Here is a 20,397-nt window from a genome sequence, read left to right as displayed (position 1 = left end):
TTCTTCGATTGCTTTACAACTTGTCCCTGTTAATAACAATAAGAAACTCTCAAATTGTTAAAATTGATATTTTCATTATTAAAGACAATATAATGAAGCAAAAAAGATATAATCCTGATTAATACTAAGAAACCTTAAAAGTTTAACCTTGACAGGTATTATAAAAAAAAAGTAAAGCATTTTCTTAAGAATAGTGACTAATCACCAAAACCGGTAGAAATCAAGAATAAAAATAAACAACGATCTACAATACTAAATTTCATTAATAATAATAAAATGATGCAATATCTATAACAAGCTCATGATCAGATGAAAACCCATTGATATACGTATTGTGGTAAGGAATAACGAGCTTCAAAGAATATTACATAAAAGGTCAAATGTGGTTTTATCGAAGTACTATAATCTCAGAGATATTAACCTTTTTACACCTTCTCCTTCATTGTTATGCTTAGATCTTTTTAAAATTTGTCTGATATTTTATTTCACCACATATTTATTTACTTGTTGTTAAAGCTTAAAGAATTTTAAACATAAATGAATGCCAGAATGAAATACTTCGATGCAAGGTGTTTTTATAATTTTCTCTCGGACTCACAGCGATGGCGGCGTTCTGTCTCTTTTCAACGCGATACACGTTACATTTGACGTAATCTTCGTCGGTACGGTGTCTGTGTGTGTGGTAATTTAATATCAAGGCTTTCGTTCCGACACGAATACGCCGCCGAACAACAAAAATACCGATTCCCCTCATTAGTTTGCCGCGTTTAAGTCCATATCGTTGGCACATACATATCGCCCTATATTTTCAAATTTTATAGTTTCATTCCAAGATGGCAATTTCGTTTCATAACTTTTAGAAAACACTATAATGTTTAAAATTTTCGTTTGTGTAAATCCGAGAATAAATAAATTTATCATAAGGAAATAAATAAAACATTCAAGAGAACTTTGTAATTTTCTAATTTGCATCTGGCATTTATTTTATTGCAATTGTTGGAAGATCGTAAATCTTGTATCCAAGTATAAATGTTTTTTTTTTTTGATAACTGTGCCATCAATTTTTGTCAATTTTATTCTCTCACGTTTCGGAATAGTCGTAATTTTATCTGCCGTTACGCCTACGACTTTTCTTTTCTTCTTGAGTAACGTGGACAGGACTATAATTAGCATATTTGTGTGAAGTCGAAACGAAGTGATTTAACGTTGTCCCGTATAAGCAGTTATGAAATGTTAAATTAAGAAAGGAGCAACCGAGAAGAAGTAGTTAAAAAAACAAACGACAATCAGTAACTTTCGCCCCGTGCTATAGATAATAATTAAAAGCCGCTACATCGATCAATCAACAGCCCAATCTATTTCGAACCGCGATATCATCTCTTTGGTTTATAGTGTAGTATAGTTTGTCAGTGTTCTGGCATCTTTTTTTATTTTATCTTTTTCGTCGCGTCACAACGTTATATTGAGGAATCTTCCAAAGCTCTCATGGTCCACGTGGCAAATTGCAGTGAAAGGCTTGTTTTCAGTTCGTTACAATTTGAATGGGAACCTTAATCGATTTTTTTTATCCACCCATAAGCGAGAGCGCCGGGGTCACTGAGAGACTTCGCCACGCTATTATGTACAGCCATCGAACATGAACAATGATACCGAGATACGGAGAAACGTTTTCATGCTAGAACGACTTCCAATAGGGGCGCGTGACCATCGGCAAAGGAACACGCAAATCTCTAATGCGAAATAAACAAATTTTAAAGACAACTGCACTTACAAATAAAATTTCTTATGCTCGTATCATACTGAACAAGATTAGTTTTCAAGTGTTAATCGTAATTCGATTTAAGATAAATTTGTTCAGGCCATAACCACCAGCATATGATGATAAACGAGGTAATTAGTGGCAAAAGAAAAAATGGTAACGCGTTAACACAGACCGAAAACCGAGTAGCCATTAGCGAAGATGTTCTACAAGGAGTGGTACTTTGTCACTGACAATTAACTAACGAATTACAGATACAGCGTACCGATCGGCAGGTATCGCCCGGTATATGCAAATTTAAGTGCGGACGAGTTTCTCAGGTTCGATCCCGTTAGAAGAAAGATTATAAATGTGCACGCTGCAGGTTGCCCGGAATGGGTACCTACTAAATAGAAAGAAAACTGGAACGACATTTGTATCTTAAATTAGTTCGATCAGTGATTTAGTTGAATGAGAAATAAAAAGATTACTGTTCAGTTTAAAACTGTAAATTTGACCACACTGATATTAATGACTTAAAATAGAGTTTAAAACGTGGCGTAAAATAGCTTGGGTTTGATGCAGATTAATTTCGGTTATCATCATAAGTACCGATACTAGAGATTGGTGTCGATAATATAAAAACTCCACGCTCCGCTAATTACGAGACAATAACATAATTTTGACAATTGATTCACTCCAATCAAGTAACCAAGAGTAAAAGAGTATATAAGTAAAAGTTTTTGTATAATTTATTGATAACATTTTAAATTTTTTATGCAATTGAAGAAGATTCTAAATAGGTATTTTATGAATGGACATATGGTATATTGCAGGATATGAAAGGCTATGCCTAGATCCGTGTATGCGTTGACGAAGTCATCAAACTCACCTCTATATATATGTTGGATTGGATTATGTTGGGTTGGAACCCTCCTTGGGTCTCCCCATCCAAGAAAGATACACGAACTGGCAAAATATGAGCACACAAATTGAAAGATGTCATGAGGAAACGATGAACCGGTGTCAAGAGAAATAGCTTCAATACAACGGCTTCAACCTTCATTAAAGATGTCATAGTGTGGCAGAAGAGCGGCCGTGCTATCGACTAGTTGTTTCAAAAATATAAAAACAATAATATCAGACGAGCGTTGGTTTGGATGTGGGAAACCCGACACACCACTACACACTATCTTCAACTGGGAGAAATTCCAGTTCAGCTGATATAAAGTTCTAAGAAGCAAGCTCAGAAGCAATTTGGACCACAAGCTACCACTGCAATGGAGTTTCTAAGGCAAGTGATGAAGATCAAAGAGGCTGCGTAAAGAGAAAATGTGGTAGAAGCAGAACAGTAAGAACATATTTCGCCAAGGCAATCCTCCAGTTATACAAGAACCTAAATCCTGTATGCGAAGAAATAAGGTCTAACCAGAAAGGACAGCGACGGTAGTGACTTTGATATTCAAGGGTTCAGATTTTGTGGCATACTGACCTGCAATACGTACTTACAATGTACTTACAACCAGTACTTATAATGCGTTCGCCATTTTATCGGTTGGAATGTCAAACTTGCTTAGAGTTTTAACAACCGTAATCTAACAAATTAGGAAAATTCATTCTTAGTACCGCAGGGTACATCGAATATAACTGTGGTTAAGTTCAAAGGAATAGTAAACAATAACACCAACCTATAAGATGGCGTTGTCGCACAGACGCAAAAAAATCAGTTTTGGCAGGATGGCCCCAGTGTCCTTTTTCTGGTTATTCTGTGATAAGGGGGAGTTTTTTAGTGCAGCAAATAGCAAGAGGCCGGGCTGTGTTCAGTTAGGTTAGGTTAAGTTAGGTTGGGTTGGGTTTGGACTTAGAAGAATTTATTAGGGCACGCTATTATCTGAAAATAAACACCTAACCCGTTTTGACTAATGATGGAATATGATGTTTTCAGTATAGAGTAGGACGTAACATAAAAGGTTAAGAGAATACTATATTATGATCTTCAAGGTATTTATACAGCAAGAAACACTATCATGGATTTTGTGATATTGCTGATGGAGGTGTTCCAATTTATGGAAAATGCTGGATGGTAGCACAAAAATTGATTAATTTGCTCTAGAAGCTGTTGGTATGGAAATCCAGCAATCTTAGTTGAGAAAAACGGATGTATATTTACATATTGACAAGGTAGTATATTTATATATTATAACCAACAGGTATAGAAAAAAGAGGAACATTTGTTTTTATTACTAGTACATTTTACTACCAGAAAGTAATATCGTTTCTGCGCATTTTACATTCAGTCTATCTATCACTTCATTGTGTACTACAAAGTAATGTCATAATTTCAAGCAGCAAGTTTTTCCATGCCGATCTTAGTACTCTTATGGATAGATCATGATTTTAGAACAAACCAAGCCTATGTTTTCCAAGATATTAAATTTTGTTATATAAAATCTTTTAAACAAAACTTTTTCTCGGATTAATTGACATATGTAACCAATACTAACCTTTCCCAACATTTTATTACCGGAACGAATGATTTCAAAAGAAAACTAACCCAGCGCAACATTCTTTCTGGGGATGATTGACATTTCAAAAGAAAACTAACCTTACCTAAATTCTTTCTGGGGATGATTGACATTTGTAAACAAAACTAACCTTATTCAACATTCTATCTGAAAATGGTCATCATATGGCAATGCTTCAACTTTAACAAATAGAACTGCAGATCTGACCTGATGATCGGGTGTAGGTGTAGTTGTACAATTAAATTCGAATATTCTAATTCTAGATCTAGTGTTAGTTCTAGTCATAACGTTAATTCTAGTTTTAGTTGTACCGTCAGATTGTTATGTACTTTAATTGAACTAAAACTAGAACTAACACTAGACCTAGAACTAGTTGTCTAGTTCTTTCTAGTTGCCGATTTTTTGCCAGTAATTGCCAGTTCATTTTATCACAAACCTCCTTTTCGCTTGTAAATTGCTGAACTAGCTGTTGATTATGTTTATTCAGCTCGTTGAATTTCTTTTAGGCTCTTTTCATTCATTAGCAGGAGAGTGGCAGTAAAAAGTTGTAGTTATTTTTCAATTTGAATCCTCCAGATTTTGAAGTAAGAGGCAGATAGTTAGAGCACAAATCAGGATATATTGTTTTTGCTGAAAATTAATTCTGGGGTTATTTGCCATTGTAAATAAGGTGAAGTTGCGATGCTAATATAATTTGGCACTCATAAATTGCTTGGTGTGGTTATTGTTGGTGGAGTTAAATAGAGGAGAGATAAACTCAAATCAAAAATAATAGAAGCTGAAATAAAATTTTTAAGAAAGATTGTGGGGAAAACGAGGATGGATCGAATTAAAAACAAAACTATAAGAGACGATTTAGAACAAATACTAAAGCTGGTATGGACACCTAGTCAGAATGCCAGAAGAGAGAACAGAAGAGTAATGGAAATGCTAATATTTGGAAAACGAAGGAGAGGCAGGCCAAGGATATATGGATGGAATGGAGGAGATAGTACGCAAGAGAGGAAGAAGTGTGCAGGTAGTGAAGAATATGGCAAAGAGCAGACGCAGTTTTAGAAGATGGATAGAGGATTCCAACAACATCCCAACGCTGTGATGGCATCTAGGGGAAATGATAACGAAGAAAGTAACTTAACTCTGGGCTTAAGTTCCCCATCTGTAAGCCTACAGCACCCATGGTTACGATTTGAATTAGATATATGCCTGCGTGTTCGGACATTATTTAATCCTTTGTCAGAACAATACCACTCAAATCGTACGAAAAGAACGTCAAACAACTCATAAGGAAATAATATTCTCTTATAATTGAGGTACAACTATTCAAAATTTTGTTGCACAATATTAATTAGTTAGTTATCAAACGACGGTAAAAGAATTAAGTAAAAAAGAAACACAACAAATCTGTAACAAAAAGAAAAATCTGAGTCTACAGAAAAAAACATCTCATTAGAATTAATAAGGACCATTTTTAGGAAAGGAACGCTTTCTATATACATGCTCAGGAGAAAATAAGGTTACAATAAAATTCGAGAGTTCTCTGAAGAGTCAGCTTGTTGTTTTATCAACAAAAGATAACTAAGTGAAGAGGGTTCTTGTTTAATAAAGACCATTTATAGAAACAAACGATTTTAATTAAAAGTAGTGCCGACATAGCATGTTGTGTCATATAAGTGACATAAAATCTCTTTAACAAAAGTGTCACACTTCAGATTAAGACTAGACATTTTTATAATTCAAACTTCACTCTTTCTGATTGTGAGTGTAAATCTGAATTTAACTCGAAGATAGATGAGGAATGCAGAGGAACCTCAATAGGTCCATTAAAGGAGATGCCAGCATCTAAACATTTGATATGTGCAGAAATATGCCACAACCAAATAAGTGTTCTAAAACAAAGTGTAGTATTAATGAGAGTGTATAAAATAGTACTAATAATAATTGTAATACAACACCTGAAGTACACATATAAGAGGTGGAAAACTTTCACAGGATTGAGATGAATTCTGTGTAAAGCATAAAAAAATAGGAATCGTTAACTCTTCTTAATTAATCATTTATAAAGAATGATGGCTCCTTATTCATTGTATGATTAAGAGTCAAAACTAGAACAATTTTTTAATATCCATACCGTTATACATTTCTCCTAATTCTTCATCATCTCGTAACGGATGGATGGAAGAAGTAGAAGAGAAAAAGAATAAAAGTGAAAAAAAAGTCGTAATTACGGTGCCAAATATGGACCACGTGGGCATTAGTTGCCTTGTAGGGGCCCCATCTGAGAGCTTCGCCAAAAAAGAAATCTTGATGGTGTGTCGAGGAGGCGCAGCGCGCTCTAAGAAGAAACAGGAACGACGGCTCGTTCGAAAACAATTTCCAATCCACACATATACATACATATTATATAACGAATCGATCTGAACAGGTACCGGACTGCGGTTGAGTAGAGAAAGAGAGGCCCCGAAGTCGTGGGGGACCACCGACCGGAGGGGGCCCCGGGGGGAATCCGACCAGATTGTGGCGGCTACTCCTCCTTCTCTTATGCGGACACTTGCTGGCGGGCACAAATACGTCAGTTTGCCTCGAGCAGTCTTTGCTAGTCAACCTCTTCTTGCCATAACATGTGCCCGCACATCCGTGACTAACCCGTGACGTCGCGTTTATTATTACTATATCATTATTTACAATCATATTTATTATACCCGAACGACGAAGACGACGATCGTTATAAATTTTATATTGCCCAAGTATTATTTCGAAATAACGAAATAGTATGGATAATAATAATCCGGATTCTCCCGATTCGATATCCAGTGACCAATTAACTGTTGACCTGTTGAGTCCTCGTGCCGCCAAAAGACGAAGAATTCTTCACGCGGACGTTACGATGAACGATGCTGAACATCGCGATGTTTCCGGTACTCCTGAGTTAAAGAACGCAACCAACAACAATAATAACAACAATAATGATGTCGAGTTCGTGTTAATGGAAGACGGAACGACGCCGGAAAACGGAGACGCAGAAGATGACGAAGTATGTATATGTTAACGGCGTGCGCTTTTTTCTTTCTCTCCTTTGCGCGGAATGGGATATTTTGACCTATTGGCACACTTTACCACGCGGGAACTTGAATGAACGAACCATCGGAAGCGTTATACACTTAGAACTTAAATAATTATCGTATCGACACTAAACGCGATTGTAAACAGAAAATCGTCAATGCGGAAAAGACTTTCTTATAAAACGCGAACGTTCTTGAAACGGATGAATACCAATACACTTGCTTTAATTTATTTACGCGTGTGACAATTTAATGAATATCTTAACGTGTTATCTTTACCGAGAAAGGAATGTTACGAAGGCGAACATTTGCATAACAAATTATGTTTACAACAAACCAGAAATGTTGTAAGGATTCTAATAATAATGACCACTCAAAATCTGTTTATTAAGTACTTTTCAATTTTTTTTTTACTCGTACACAATAAAATTTAAAAAGATACGATAACGATTAAATGTAGATTTACATCGTAAAACTTCTATCTTACCGAAGTATAGAAACCTCAACCACAAAGTTACCGACATTATTTAATTACCCATTAAGCTCCCAACTTCCACAAGAAAGTCTTTACGTTCTTTCTTCCTCTTCTTCATCTAGGTCCTATGAGAGATGAAGTGCGTGTAGGCGAAGAAATATGGATATAAACACGGTTTCACTTTACACATTATAACCAAAAAATCATTTCAATCCATTATAAATGAAATTGCATTTACCACAAACATCCTGAAACATAAAATCTTACTCGTTTCAATCTTTAATTAGTTTTAATCTAGTTTTAGTTGTTATTCAGCGTTAGATTTCTGTATGTTTTTTATTGGATGAAAATATTTTTACAAATTTTTCTTGTTTGTTCAGCGCTAGATAGTTGTATATTTTTATTGAACTAAAAGTAATGCTACAACCAAGAACTAGAAATATTCGGATTTAGCCGTAAGACTCTAAAGGTTGTTTTAAGTTCTAAGCCTAGTGTTAAGCTTTTCGAAAGTAATAAACCTAATATAATTTAGTATTTATAGTAAAAGCATAACTGAAAATAAAATGTTTAGTGAGGTAAATTGTCGTAAAAATGGTGTACATCTCTTGGTAAGCCTGACTTGAGTTCCTGAAGATGTTTCCATTTATTTGCAGGAATTTTGCATCTTTGAGCATGCAAACGAGGATACTCAGTTATAACTGGAACTTGTTTTGCTCTCACAGGTATCATAATCTAGTTTTACTTGAATTTTTGCATTTTCGTATTTTATTGTTTTTATATCGGATCATCTTTTTGTCTACCAGGGCGAATTGATAGGTATCTAAAATGTTCAGTCAAGGAAAAATTTGGAGAAAGAGTAGCATGGCAAATCCACGGCTTTATCAGGTTTCGGGGTTTGACGTGCTTCTCTGGTTACAGAAAGGTAAACGTCTTTCACGATTTTTTAATTTTCGTACTATTCAAATACTTTTGAAAAGTGGTCACTTGTTGTTTCATAGAAAAGTTAAAAAGTGCATTAACCATGACATTGTTGCGACTTTGATATGTACAGGGTGAGCAAATTTGGGTGTTATTATAGGCTATCTCAGAAACTATAAGAGATACGAAAAAAGTAGGTGCCATGTCCCGATCTCTTTTTTCGAGACTAACAAAGTCCCGCAAACACCAAACCTCTATCTTCTTTTGTTTTTAAGTTATAGCCAAAAAGTCAAATTTTCGTGATTTTAAAAAATGCTCATATTTCGTTTATTTTTGAAGTTAGAGAAATGGGGTTGATACGTTCTTAAGACACTTTTTTAAGTAGAATATACTGCCGTTGAAAAATTTTAAAAATATTTGATGATTTTAGAGATACAACACAAAGTTGTATTTTTTTAAATACAAACTATAGTAGATTATGGTGTTACTGAAAAGAGCATATTTTTAGCTTTCCAATGATGTATTGCACGCATGGTGTATTTGGGGAAAATAAGCGTTGTCATTCATTGATACCCAACTGTTCTAACCTTACAACCAGTAAGTTTAGTAGAAGAAGATGACACAGTCTGTGATTGTTTAGTTCCTGAAGTTATTGTTCATATTTAATTATTCATTAATTAATACGTTTCTTGCATTTTTAATAAACAAACTTTATCTACAAATAATATTTTATTGGTGAACAAAGTCAGGGATAAGACACTGAAAAATTTAAATCAACTATTCAAAGTTTTTATTCGTTGGTACAAAACCAACTTTATCCTGCATAATGGTACAAGACCAACTTTCTGTCATATTCGAGCAAAACCATATAGCAATTAGCTAGTAATTACTGTCCGAACCCGCCTACTCTAATCAAAATTTTGAACTTTAGCGCTTACTATTTTGGAATTGAAAATTAACGCTTATTTTCCGCAAATACACCATACATGCGATACATCATTGGAAAGCTAAAAATATGCTGTTTTCATTAACATCATAATTAAGTATAGTTTGTATTTAAAAAAATACAACTTTGTGTTGTATCTCAAAAATCATTAAATATTTTTAAAATTTTTCAAGGTCAGTATATTCTACTTAAAAAAGTGACATAAGAACGTATCAACCCCATTTCTCTAATTTTAAAAATAAACGAAATATGAGCATTTTTTGAAATCACGAAATTTGACTTTTTGGCCATAACTTAAAAACAAAAGAAGATAGAGGTTTGGTGTTTGCGGTATTGGCTTAGTCTCGAAAAAAGAGACCGGGACATGGCACCTACTTGTTTCGTATCTCTTATAGTTTCTGAGATAGCCTATAATAACACCCAAATTTGCCCACCCTGTACATCTATCTGAGTCAATTATAATTGGTACATTGCTTGGAAACATTTTTCTAAATATAATCTAGTAGACACGAAACAAAAGTTGAAGCTTTTTAGCTCATTGTTTTGATCTTCTGAAAACCAATAACAGGTAACGTTAGGGCTTTTCAGGTACATAATTTTACAGCTTGCAGATCTACACACAAAGCATATATTCACCTTTCATAGCAATGTTTTTGTCAAGTTCTTTTTCTTTACGTGCTCGATCTTTTTCATTTCTATGTTTAATGTATTCAGCTTCAGAAAGATTTGCAATGTAGTATGAGCAACAAGTATTGCACTGATGTTTTTTGAGAATGTATATAGATAAATTTTTGTCTTTAAATCGTTGGTAGAAGTATGTTTTAGACAAAGCCTGCAAATTGTTATCTTCACAATAAGTTTTATATCAACCAAAGTTTTAAAAATTGGTTCCAAAAACAGTTTTGAGGAACTTTTCCTGGCATAATACGATGGTAGTTTGGGCAGTTCATCAAAAAACTTGTCCATATTTTGAGCATTGAGGCTATGCAAGTTTTTATAGCTTGTCTAACTGTTAACTTTTTTTTCTGAATGCTGGTACATCCCATAGTGGCTATTGTTTACCCATTCCTGCACTGTCTTCTATACTAAATTAAAAGTATTTAAAAACATGGTACGGCAAACTTGCTGCCTTTTGTTATTGGTAGTCAGATAATACAAAAATGTTCCCTGTTTCATGGATTCATGACCATCAGCAGTCTTTCTTTTTACCAATATCTTCTCAACGTATGTAGATATGTATACTTTTCTTTGATCCCATGACATCTCCTTCCAAAAATACTCAAATAAGCTCTCTCTTTGGTTCTCAGTTACATCCGAGCACTTCCCTGTCTCTGACTTCTACAAAATTTTGATTTGCATGCTGGTTTTAACTTCCTTTCCATTCGAGCTTTTAATTTTCTTTTTCTCTCATTTTCCTGCTCATCCTAGACCTAGAACTAGAAAGTTTCGAGTTTAGCCTTGCGTCTTCAGGCATTCGCTCGTTTAAAGTGCAAATTAAAAATTATTTCCCCCGTATTAGTCCGTTATATCGAGGTTTTACTATACTAAAATTAACACTCTAAACGGCACATTTATCTTAACCGACGTAAGGATGCTGGTTAATGCTTTTATCTTGTTTCTTAGAACACACCGTTAGTAAAATCTACATAAGAAACGTGTAAGAAAATTTTTGCAATCTATTAGAATTAGTTAAAAGACGATTTGATTATAAATTGTTGTCCTTAAACGGAAATAACGTTAAATAGTTATGGGTTGTATCGTTAAACTGATTGTTGAAGATATTTCTTCCTTAATACGTTTGGAATAACAACAAAGTATTTAGCTGTTAATGTTATCTTTTTATGACTTTTGCATTTAAGTATGTTGTCGTTAAAAATTAAGGATCGTTAATTTTGTTACTCAAAAATAACGATCCTTAATTGCCCAAATTGAATGATTTATTTACGAATTTTTGATTTATTAAGTAAAAACAGTTAAATATGATCTAGAAAGAGTCGATGGTTAAGCTATAGAAATGGTTTAGTGACGAAGAGGGGAAGTGGAAGAACCCCGCGGCGACCTGCAGGTTGAATTTATAGCGTTTCAAGTCGGTGACTTCAACGAGTAGTCGGAACGGCAACTCGGCGATTCGCGATCAGGTAAAACTCGCCCGGGGTTAACTGGGGAACCCTCCCGCAGGATATAAGCTATATACAGACTATATCGTGCCATCGGCCTTTTGCCGTTACCAGATGCATTCAGACCTCGACAACGCCCACGAACCCGTTTTCTGTGACGATTCTGACCTTCACAGATCCGTATCAAAAAAATATCTTAATCGTAAAAAAAGATATATCTCCTTTAAATTCATATCAAACTAATATTTTTTTTAATATTGACAAAAAAGACATCGTTTTTTTAATTTAATTATAAATCATAAAAAAAAAATTGATTTGTGTAACCTCTTTTCCTCTTACCGTTCTATTTATCGCGACCTTCACAGAAACCGCATAGCCTCCGATGTTATACTTCGAAATGATAAATCTCGATAAATACGACTTTGCTGGTAATTACGGGCGCAAACATCGAGACTCTTGTCATTTTAACTACGGCCGATGTGTCGCCTTCTCTTTCTCGAATTGGTTCTCGTTAATGACTCGGACCTCACGATTTTCATTTAAATACTCGATGCGTGTGCTTGGTTTAACTTAACCTGCGGAAGACGGCGCAATAACACTGAATAATACGAGTTGATAATTAAAACTAGAAGCAACCGGTACCTATCTTAGATTACCAACCCACTGCTCGTTCACACAAATACCTTCTTTAATGCAAAGCGAAATTACATCATCACACTCTAAAACCGAAACCATTTATTTCTTACGTTAACGTAAAAATAGATTAACCGCTACCTCCCGGCAGTATTTAATTGTAACCATTAAATCGATGACTTCCCTGTTTAGACAAATCGCTAAGAATTATATCTACCAGTTACCTATTTATATGTCAACATTATTAGTATTTACTTGCTAGGATAATCTCGTTATTCATGCATGTAAATATACTAATTTGTTATTACGTAAGCTTTGAATAACAAAAAATTATTCTACACTTTGGACCAGATTAAATTGATAGTATGCAAGAAACGTTACTGGTAAAGTTGGTAGATAAATCTGACATGTACGGATTTCTATGGCTTAAGATCTTTTGTTTGGTTAAGATCTTCGTGATATGCTCAATGTAACGTTTTATACAGGTGTATATTCACGATTTATCACAGCATAAAAGATGTCACATACACCTACATATTTAAAATATGAGAAATATAGGATTGCACGTTATCTTAGATTTCTTTTTTAAAACACATTTTTTATTTTGTTGATGTTACATTAAAAAAATCACCATAAACATAAGTGGTCTATAAAATGCGTTTGTTCGACACCACGAATCCTGAATAAATTATTACGTCTCGATGTAATTAATTTCAAGTAGCTACCTTCTTTTAAGTAGAGATGAAAGTCCCAGTTTCTCCTCGATGGAACTGAGATCGGCACCAATAGCCGGATACATGCCATTAAGATGGAGAATGTATTTCAAGAATCTTTTGCAAATGCTTCTTTCAATACATAAACGACGCCTGGTTTAGTATGGATTCTCAATAAAACAGGCGTGTTCCAATCTTGTAGTCTAAAGTAGTACTGAATTTCTTGCCAAATTGAAACGCAACCCATTTATAGCCCACTAGCTATTGAAGAGTGTCATCGTATACATACCGCTTTCCTATACAAATTCCTTTAATCTGTATAATTGAGACAAATAGCATTTCTGGTGTATGAATAAATCTGCATTAAGATCCACGATTAACACTAGATTACAAGTAACACCAAATTGTGGTAAATTATTGTAATAATGATAATGATATGCCAAGACAGGATGCGTAAAGGATAGCAGCAAGTTTTTAATGAAGACATTAAATAAAAGAAGGTCCAGACAAAATGAGCAACCTTTTTCGTAAATTTTATCTTCAATATAATATCATTCTATCAAGTTCTAAATGATTTTGAAAGCTAAAGTAAGGGACTTAGTCATCATAATATTGGCACAGAATAACCCGAAAGGACACTGATAACGGTTTTTTTGATATTGGAGGAACCGAATTTTTTGACCTAAATTTAAAATGCGCCACCTTTAAGAAGGGAATCCAACGATCTGTAGTTAGATTATGTAGTTTTCTGTTTATAGGTGTCAGACATAACACCTCGGCCGCAAACGACCTTGGTGACAAATACACCTTCATCAAAAATATAACTTCAAGACTATATTTGAGACTTGCTACACATATTACATCTTATATATGTATATGAAGTGTTAGCTACACAATTTATTACAAAAGCGGTTACCAAACGTTTTACTGTATATGTAGATGGTGCATAGTTTGATATTATTTGATCGTTAGACAGATTTTTTAATACTAATCCCTGAACATTATTAAAATTAGAAATATATACACTTTACAGTTGAAACATTGAACAATATCACTTTTTTGTTTTCTGGTATCAAACAATCAAAAAAAAATGTAACGATTAATTTCACCAACAATTATCTTTAGAAATAACTATACCATTCAAATTGTACCATTCAAGTAGTTCATCACAAAATCCCGTTGGAGAAGTAAATAAAGGTATGGTGGAGTAAAATGGTTTAACGGCACACCATTTATTCGCAACTACTTCGTCGATATCTCCTTTGTAATTTCCTTCTTTAACCAGCATTTAATTCCATACTCGGTGATGAGATGATGTCTATCGTTACTCACTCATCACTTAAACCTCTATTTGTGAGTCTTGACTATGTTGAATAAAGCTTTGGAGGCGTTATATTACAATAGAGTTAATCCTATTTGCATACAATTTGAATCACACATATAAAGTCAAGTTTATAAATATAATCATACATTTTTAATCGAGAAATATGCTTATTAACGTTATCGCAAAACTGTGTACTTCCTTTAGGTTTGCTTCTTAGTAATCACTGTTTCAAACGCTTACATCTTCAGCTTCTAAGGGCACTTACATAATGGAGAGAAGAACAAAGAATCAAGGAAAGCATGGAATAAAGCGGCAAAAACAAATGAATGTAAACAAATGTGAGGACGCATATGCAACGCGAGCATAGTGCAGATAGAAGCAAACAAAGCAGCGATATCAAACAAATTTGTTTTTGTCGCTCTCATTGTAGTAAACTATAATGTATAGAAATGCTCTCTGGGCTCAGAAAGATCCTCATCATCATAATCGATAAGTTATGGGATGCTATTGCAGCAGAACACCATTATATTGGAAAACATTGTGTGAGATAGAGCAAATTAAACTAAAACTGCAGCACTCTAAAGCAAAAGTGATGATCAAAACATTTTCGATAGTTTAGAAAATGCTTTTCGTATATGCTGCCATAACGTTGTAATAGATATACATAGTTCAATTCTCCTCTAGGTGGATAATAGCCAAAATCGAGGCAGTGAATAAACCTAACGAATTTTTTCGATGGTGTTTTTCAAATAAATTTTTTCAAATAACACGGGGTCCACACAATGCAGCAATATTCAAGTTTGCCACGCACTAGCGTAAAATAAATATCTGCTATTGTTTTTCAATTGGTAAGCTCCAAACTATTTCTTGTGATAAACCCTAGCGTTCTAAGGGCACCACCCGATGTCCTGCCTATATGTTCCTTAAAGGACAAACCACCATCAAACCACACTCGAAGATCTCTTACTATTGAGATACGTAACAGGTGATCCACTCTGTAATTAAAAAGTGTGATGTTACGCTTTTGACTGCATGTCATTATCTGGAATTTGGAAGTATTTAAAGTTAATTTGTTTTCAGAACACCACAAATAAAGTCTGTCTAAATCTAACTGGAGTAATTCACAACCAACAGTCCTAAACACTTTTAGATCTTCTGCGTATAGGAGTGAATTCGTATTAAAATCGTAGGTAAATCATTTACTATATTAAATCATAGATGTTGAACAGCAAAGGGCTTAGTATAGATCCTTGGGGTACGCCACTAGTAACATGTATTTGCATTGACTTCACACCACTTAACTCAACGTATTGTCTGCGGTCGGATACATAAGATACCAGAAGTCGTGTGAGAAAGTGATCACATCCAAACTTGTGCATTCTAGACAATCTACTGCATTCGACACGTACTCAATAAAGCTGAGTAGGTTGGTAGCTTTTGCAAAACCAATGTTGCTGATCAGATATACCGGTCTTAGTGTAAAATGAGTGCATAATGAGTGCAAATGAGTGTAGTGATTTTGCGTCTCACGATTTGCTCGAAAAGTTCCAGATATGAAAAAAAGCTTCCAAAAGCTTGTAAAAAAAGGCAAACTCTGCTCAAGTTCCAGATATTTGGGAACTCGGCATTCTTGATAATTAAATTGAAAATATGCTGCAGAGGCTGTAATAATGCAAGAGCACAGTCTTTGACTATATATGCAGGGATCATCTGGACCTGTCGTAGTTTTTGTCTTAAATTTTTCAAAAGTTTCCACAATCGCATCATGACTCACTTCAGAGATGCCGAAAGAGACACCATCCCAGTCATAGCCAACATGGGCACTATTGACATTGACATCTGGAACCGGAAGATACATACTTTCAAAATGTTTGGCGAACATATCAACTATACGATAGATCAGAAAAAATTTCACTATCGCGTTTGAGAATATTTGGCGAGACAGCTCTTTGCAAGAGTTACGGAATTATACAGATTATTCGGATCCCGTGGACAGCCACACCATCATATTTAAGAAATATCACGAATTATTCATTTTTCTCTGATTGATCATCTTGACCTGGATTGCAAAAATCCATTAATTCAATTTCGTTTCATCATAAGTTACTCATCTCCTGGATTCTCTTTATTGGTGTTAGGTTGTGTCTCTTTGCTTAATAGCTTCCTTTAACGAAGTTAAAAATCATGTTTTGCAATGCCAGAAACATTGTGATACCTCCCTCTAAGACAGAAGGAGACATACAAACGCAATATCACTTTTTTCACATAATGCCAGCACGTTGTCTTTGAAGTAAGATTTATCCACGATGACTACTTTATTGCAAACTGTTATTATTACTTTATCCAAACTTCTCACTTGTGATAAGAAAGTTGAGATAATCCAATCTTCATAAGCAGCGGTTTTTTTCCATCTATGTCATAATGTTGAATCTGGACTCGTAAGAACAACACTGTCTTTCACAACAAAGCTGTAGAGGTTTTCATTTTTATAATAGCTGCTGTACTTGTAATCTATTGTCAACAATGTTTGCTAAATGTTTGATTTCCTGCCTATTTACACATTTTTGTACTACCTGAATCATCGGCTACCATAAGATGGGGCTACTTGGCTACCCCGGGGCTATATGGGCATAACGGATGCGTGTTCAGTCCTGGGTCACGAAAGCGAGGTTAGGTTATGTTTTTGTTTCTGATGCTTTTTTTTCTTGTTATCAAAGAAAGTCACTGATTAAAAATGGTGCGCACGTATCAAAAAACTCCAGGATCAAAACTCTACATAAATTACAAAGTGGAAGACTTGGAAAAGGCTATGGATGCAGTTCGGAAGGGGGTGTCAAGGAAGAAAGCCGCAGAAACATTCAAGATGCCTCGGACAACATTAGTAGGGAAAATGCTTGGAAGGAATTCAAGACCCGTTGGACATCCGACTGTTTTAAGCAAGTCTGAGGAGCTGTCGATTTCTGAAAGTTTGGCTGTTGTTGCGAATTGAGGGATATAGACCTAGATACACAAGGGAAGCAGGTCAAGGTCTTCAAGAACAACAGTCTAGGTCCAGATTTCATCGATTCTTTTATCGCTAGAAACAACTTGTCCTTCAGAATAGTGTCAAACATCAAGAAAAATACATTTCTTAATGCTTCAGTTACATTTTCAGGGGAAGTTGACCATCTGACATGCAAAGTAAGAGATTGTCCCTAAAACGCAATTTTGTGTCCAAGAAGCCCCAACAACGGGGCTATTCGGACATCAATTTTTTATATATTTCTTGTTGTTTCTATAAGGTATTTTCAATGTTTTATGATAGCTATATAATCCTGAAGGTTAGGTTGGTATGATGAACAAGTTTTAGTTGCCCTAACTTTATTTCTTCACTTTCTATCTTGAAAAATGGTTTGAATCTTCCAATATTTGCTCAATTTCAGCCAAGACAGCAAGGGAAGTTCACAGAACTTTTATGTTCGGATCTTATTGAAACATGAATTTTTTGTTCGATTTAGCATATTCATAGAGGTATAAATTAAGTTATTCATTAAATGAAGATAGATAAGAAATAATAATGATAAACGACCACACTATTTATGGTATTAATTTCTTTTTATAAAAGATCTCTTTTATCTCATTAGCTTAGGTACGATACTTTAAAACTTCTTTTTTTTGAATAACCTTCATGCGTTCATAAATTATTATTAATTAAGCATTTATGATGGTTATACAAGAGACTGCATTGAACGATGCAATTGTGCGCACACACACCACCTGTACCTGACATCGCCGTCTTCTTCTCGATGAAGAACAAAGATAATCCAACAATAAGTGCACAAGTCCTATTAAAAATTATGAATCAGCAGAGCTCGGGAACAATGGTCGCGCGTGTAAACACAGCGCGCAGATCGAAAATAAATCGTCCACGACCGAAAGTGATTTAATCGCCGACAAATTACCGTCGTAAGAAGGGGCATTACGTCCAACTGTTATCGGATCGAACGGCTCCTTAAGATTATGGGCTCATTGTTACCGGTGTGTCTCGATACTTTGTTGTAGTAAATTATCGCCCAATCCGCATGTAAATCCACTTCGGCGGCGCGGCGCCGATTTTTATTTCCATTTTAAAGCGGGGCAACATCTCGAGATATATTAAGTTCTTTATTGTTGATAGACCAATTGTACTGTGGGTTTATTCTCGTCACGAACTTACAACGAAAAAGTAACCTAATCGCTTTAATCAACCTGTCTATATTCCCCGCAAGCCATATTCGTTTGCTTACTTTATACCGCAAAATGTGCGTGTATCTATGCGGTCTATATCATATTAGTTTTACTCGTAAATTTAGCGGTAAAGGAAATTTTCTTTTAATTATTTTTTAAATAATCTCAAAACGCGAAAGCGGTGGTCAATGAATATGGAGAAATTTATAGGAGAATAAATAAATTTATTGGTATGTATGTGCATTGCGTACAAATTAATGACCCTATTGTATGATAATAACAGCAATTTTATGATTTTTATTGCTACTTATACCTGCATATTATTGCAATACCAGTATAAGTGATTGTGCTGCGTGTTAACTATTTAAGAGATTGGAATGCATTTTTAACTTTGACATATTACCAAAAGAAAAAAAGCCTCTAAAATAAATCATTTCACCTCGTATAGAATGTAATTTTTCAATCTCGAACGGTCTCTTCTAATACCCGCATAGCATCACCTTAATACCACTCAAATCCGCCAATTTACATGCGTAACAAATTAGGATACTGTGGGGAGGATCCATTTTGGTAATTTGTCCGAATTCGATCCGGTCTAACGTTCACGTACGCAATTACTCACTCCACCGGCGTCCAATTTAACATTCTACCATATTAGAGCAAGGATAATAGCTCTCTGTGGGTCTCCTACCGATCAGAAGTCATATACCTAGAGCTACCTATATCTTAAAGTTCATACGTTTCATTTCCTTTTTTTAAATTGCTTTTAAAACCAAACTAAATGACACATCACCAATAATAAATCTGATCCTAACAAATAGTCTCATTAAATTCCTGAGGCATTACATAGCAGGACAATCTCCGGGAAACGATCGTAATGGATTATTATGATATTTTAGAGTTATTTTAACTTGCGTTTCGCTGCAAAAGCGGATATTTAATTATGACCTAATTGTTAAATGTAAATTTGCGGTTTTCTATAGTAACGTTAACGTTTAACTGCAACACTTTATCCTTTCATTTAATATAGTATAAAAATAACTTAATATACATTATAAGATTTAAAAATGCTTTTTTTTTTTGTACTTTTCTCTCTCTACGCTTTATAATTTGATTTGTGAAACCGAAATGATTCAATATTATTCTTGGCCACGATTGTGGTTAGATCCTAAAAAATATATCCAACTATAGTTGGTTTGTTATTTTACGATTTTATTTTCATTAACCATATACTAAAGAGATTTGAGGTTAGAGGTTTCCTAACATTGTGGAGGAAATGGTTAGGAGATTTACATTATTTTGAATTCTGGATTGATGGGTATTATGATATTACTCATTACCAATTTAATTATCTCTAAAAAGGAACTCTTGAAGAGGCTGTAAACAAAAAGTATTTGCTCACTCCTCTTGTAGATCAGTACAACTTAATAAAGAAAATTTTCTGCTAAGATTTTCATTTTACTTATCACATAAATGTTTTGATGTGTCGTTGGCAGAAATACCACAAAAAAGAAGTTTCCTAACGTTGTGAAGGAAATGGTGAGGAGATTTGCATTATTTTGAATTCTGGATTGATGGGTACTATGATATTACTCATTACCAATTTAATTATCTTTAAAAAGGAACTCTTGAAGATGCTGTAAACTGCTAAGATTTTCATTTCACTTAGCATATAAATCTTTTGTAAACCTAAAGGTATTAGGTTCCTTCTAGAAAAATGCTCTTAAAAATGTTCTCTTAAAA

The 20,397-nt window shown here is 34.5% G+C and overlaps 1 protein-coding gene across 3 annotated transcripts in view; it reads left to right on the top strand.

Moving 5' to 3' along the window:
* The window catches only part of LOC111418974 (transcription factor AP-2), a 175,223-nt gene that overhangs the window by 112,933 nt on the left and 41,893 nt on the right, over positions 1–20,397 (top strand). The window contains exon 1 of one of the 3 annotated variants that reach the window (XM_023051700.2): positions 6,846–7,294. The exons of the other annotated variants lie outside the window; for them this stretch is intronic. Coding sequence (XP_022907468.1) covers positions 7,034–7,294 — 261 coding nt within the window. The 5' untranslated portion in view covers positions 6,846–7,033. Of the gene's footprint in view, positions 1–6,845; positions 7,295–20,397 lie in introns of those variants that run through there. 3 annotated transcript variants of the gene reach the window in all.

This window comes from Onthophagus taurus, chromosome 7, assembly GCF_036711975.1.
Source record: "Onthophagus taurus isolate NC chromosome 7, IU_Otau_3.0, whole genome shotgun sequence".
Classification (NCBI taxonomy): Eukaryota; Metazoa; Arthropoda; class Insecta; order Coleoptera; family Scarabaeidae; genus Onthophagus; species Onthophagus taurus.
Note: the sequence above shows the minus strand (reverse complement) of the source record. Positions and strands in the feature narration are given on the sequence as shown.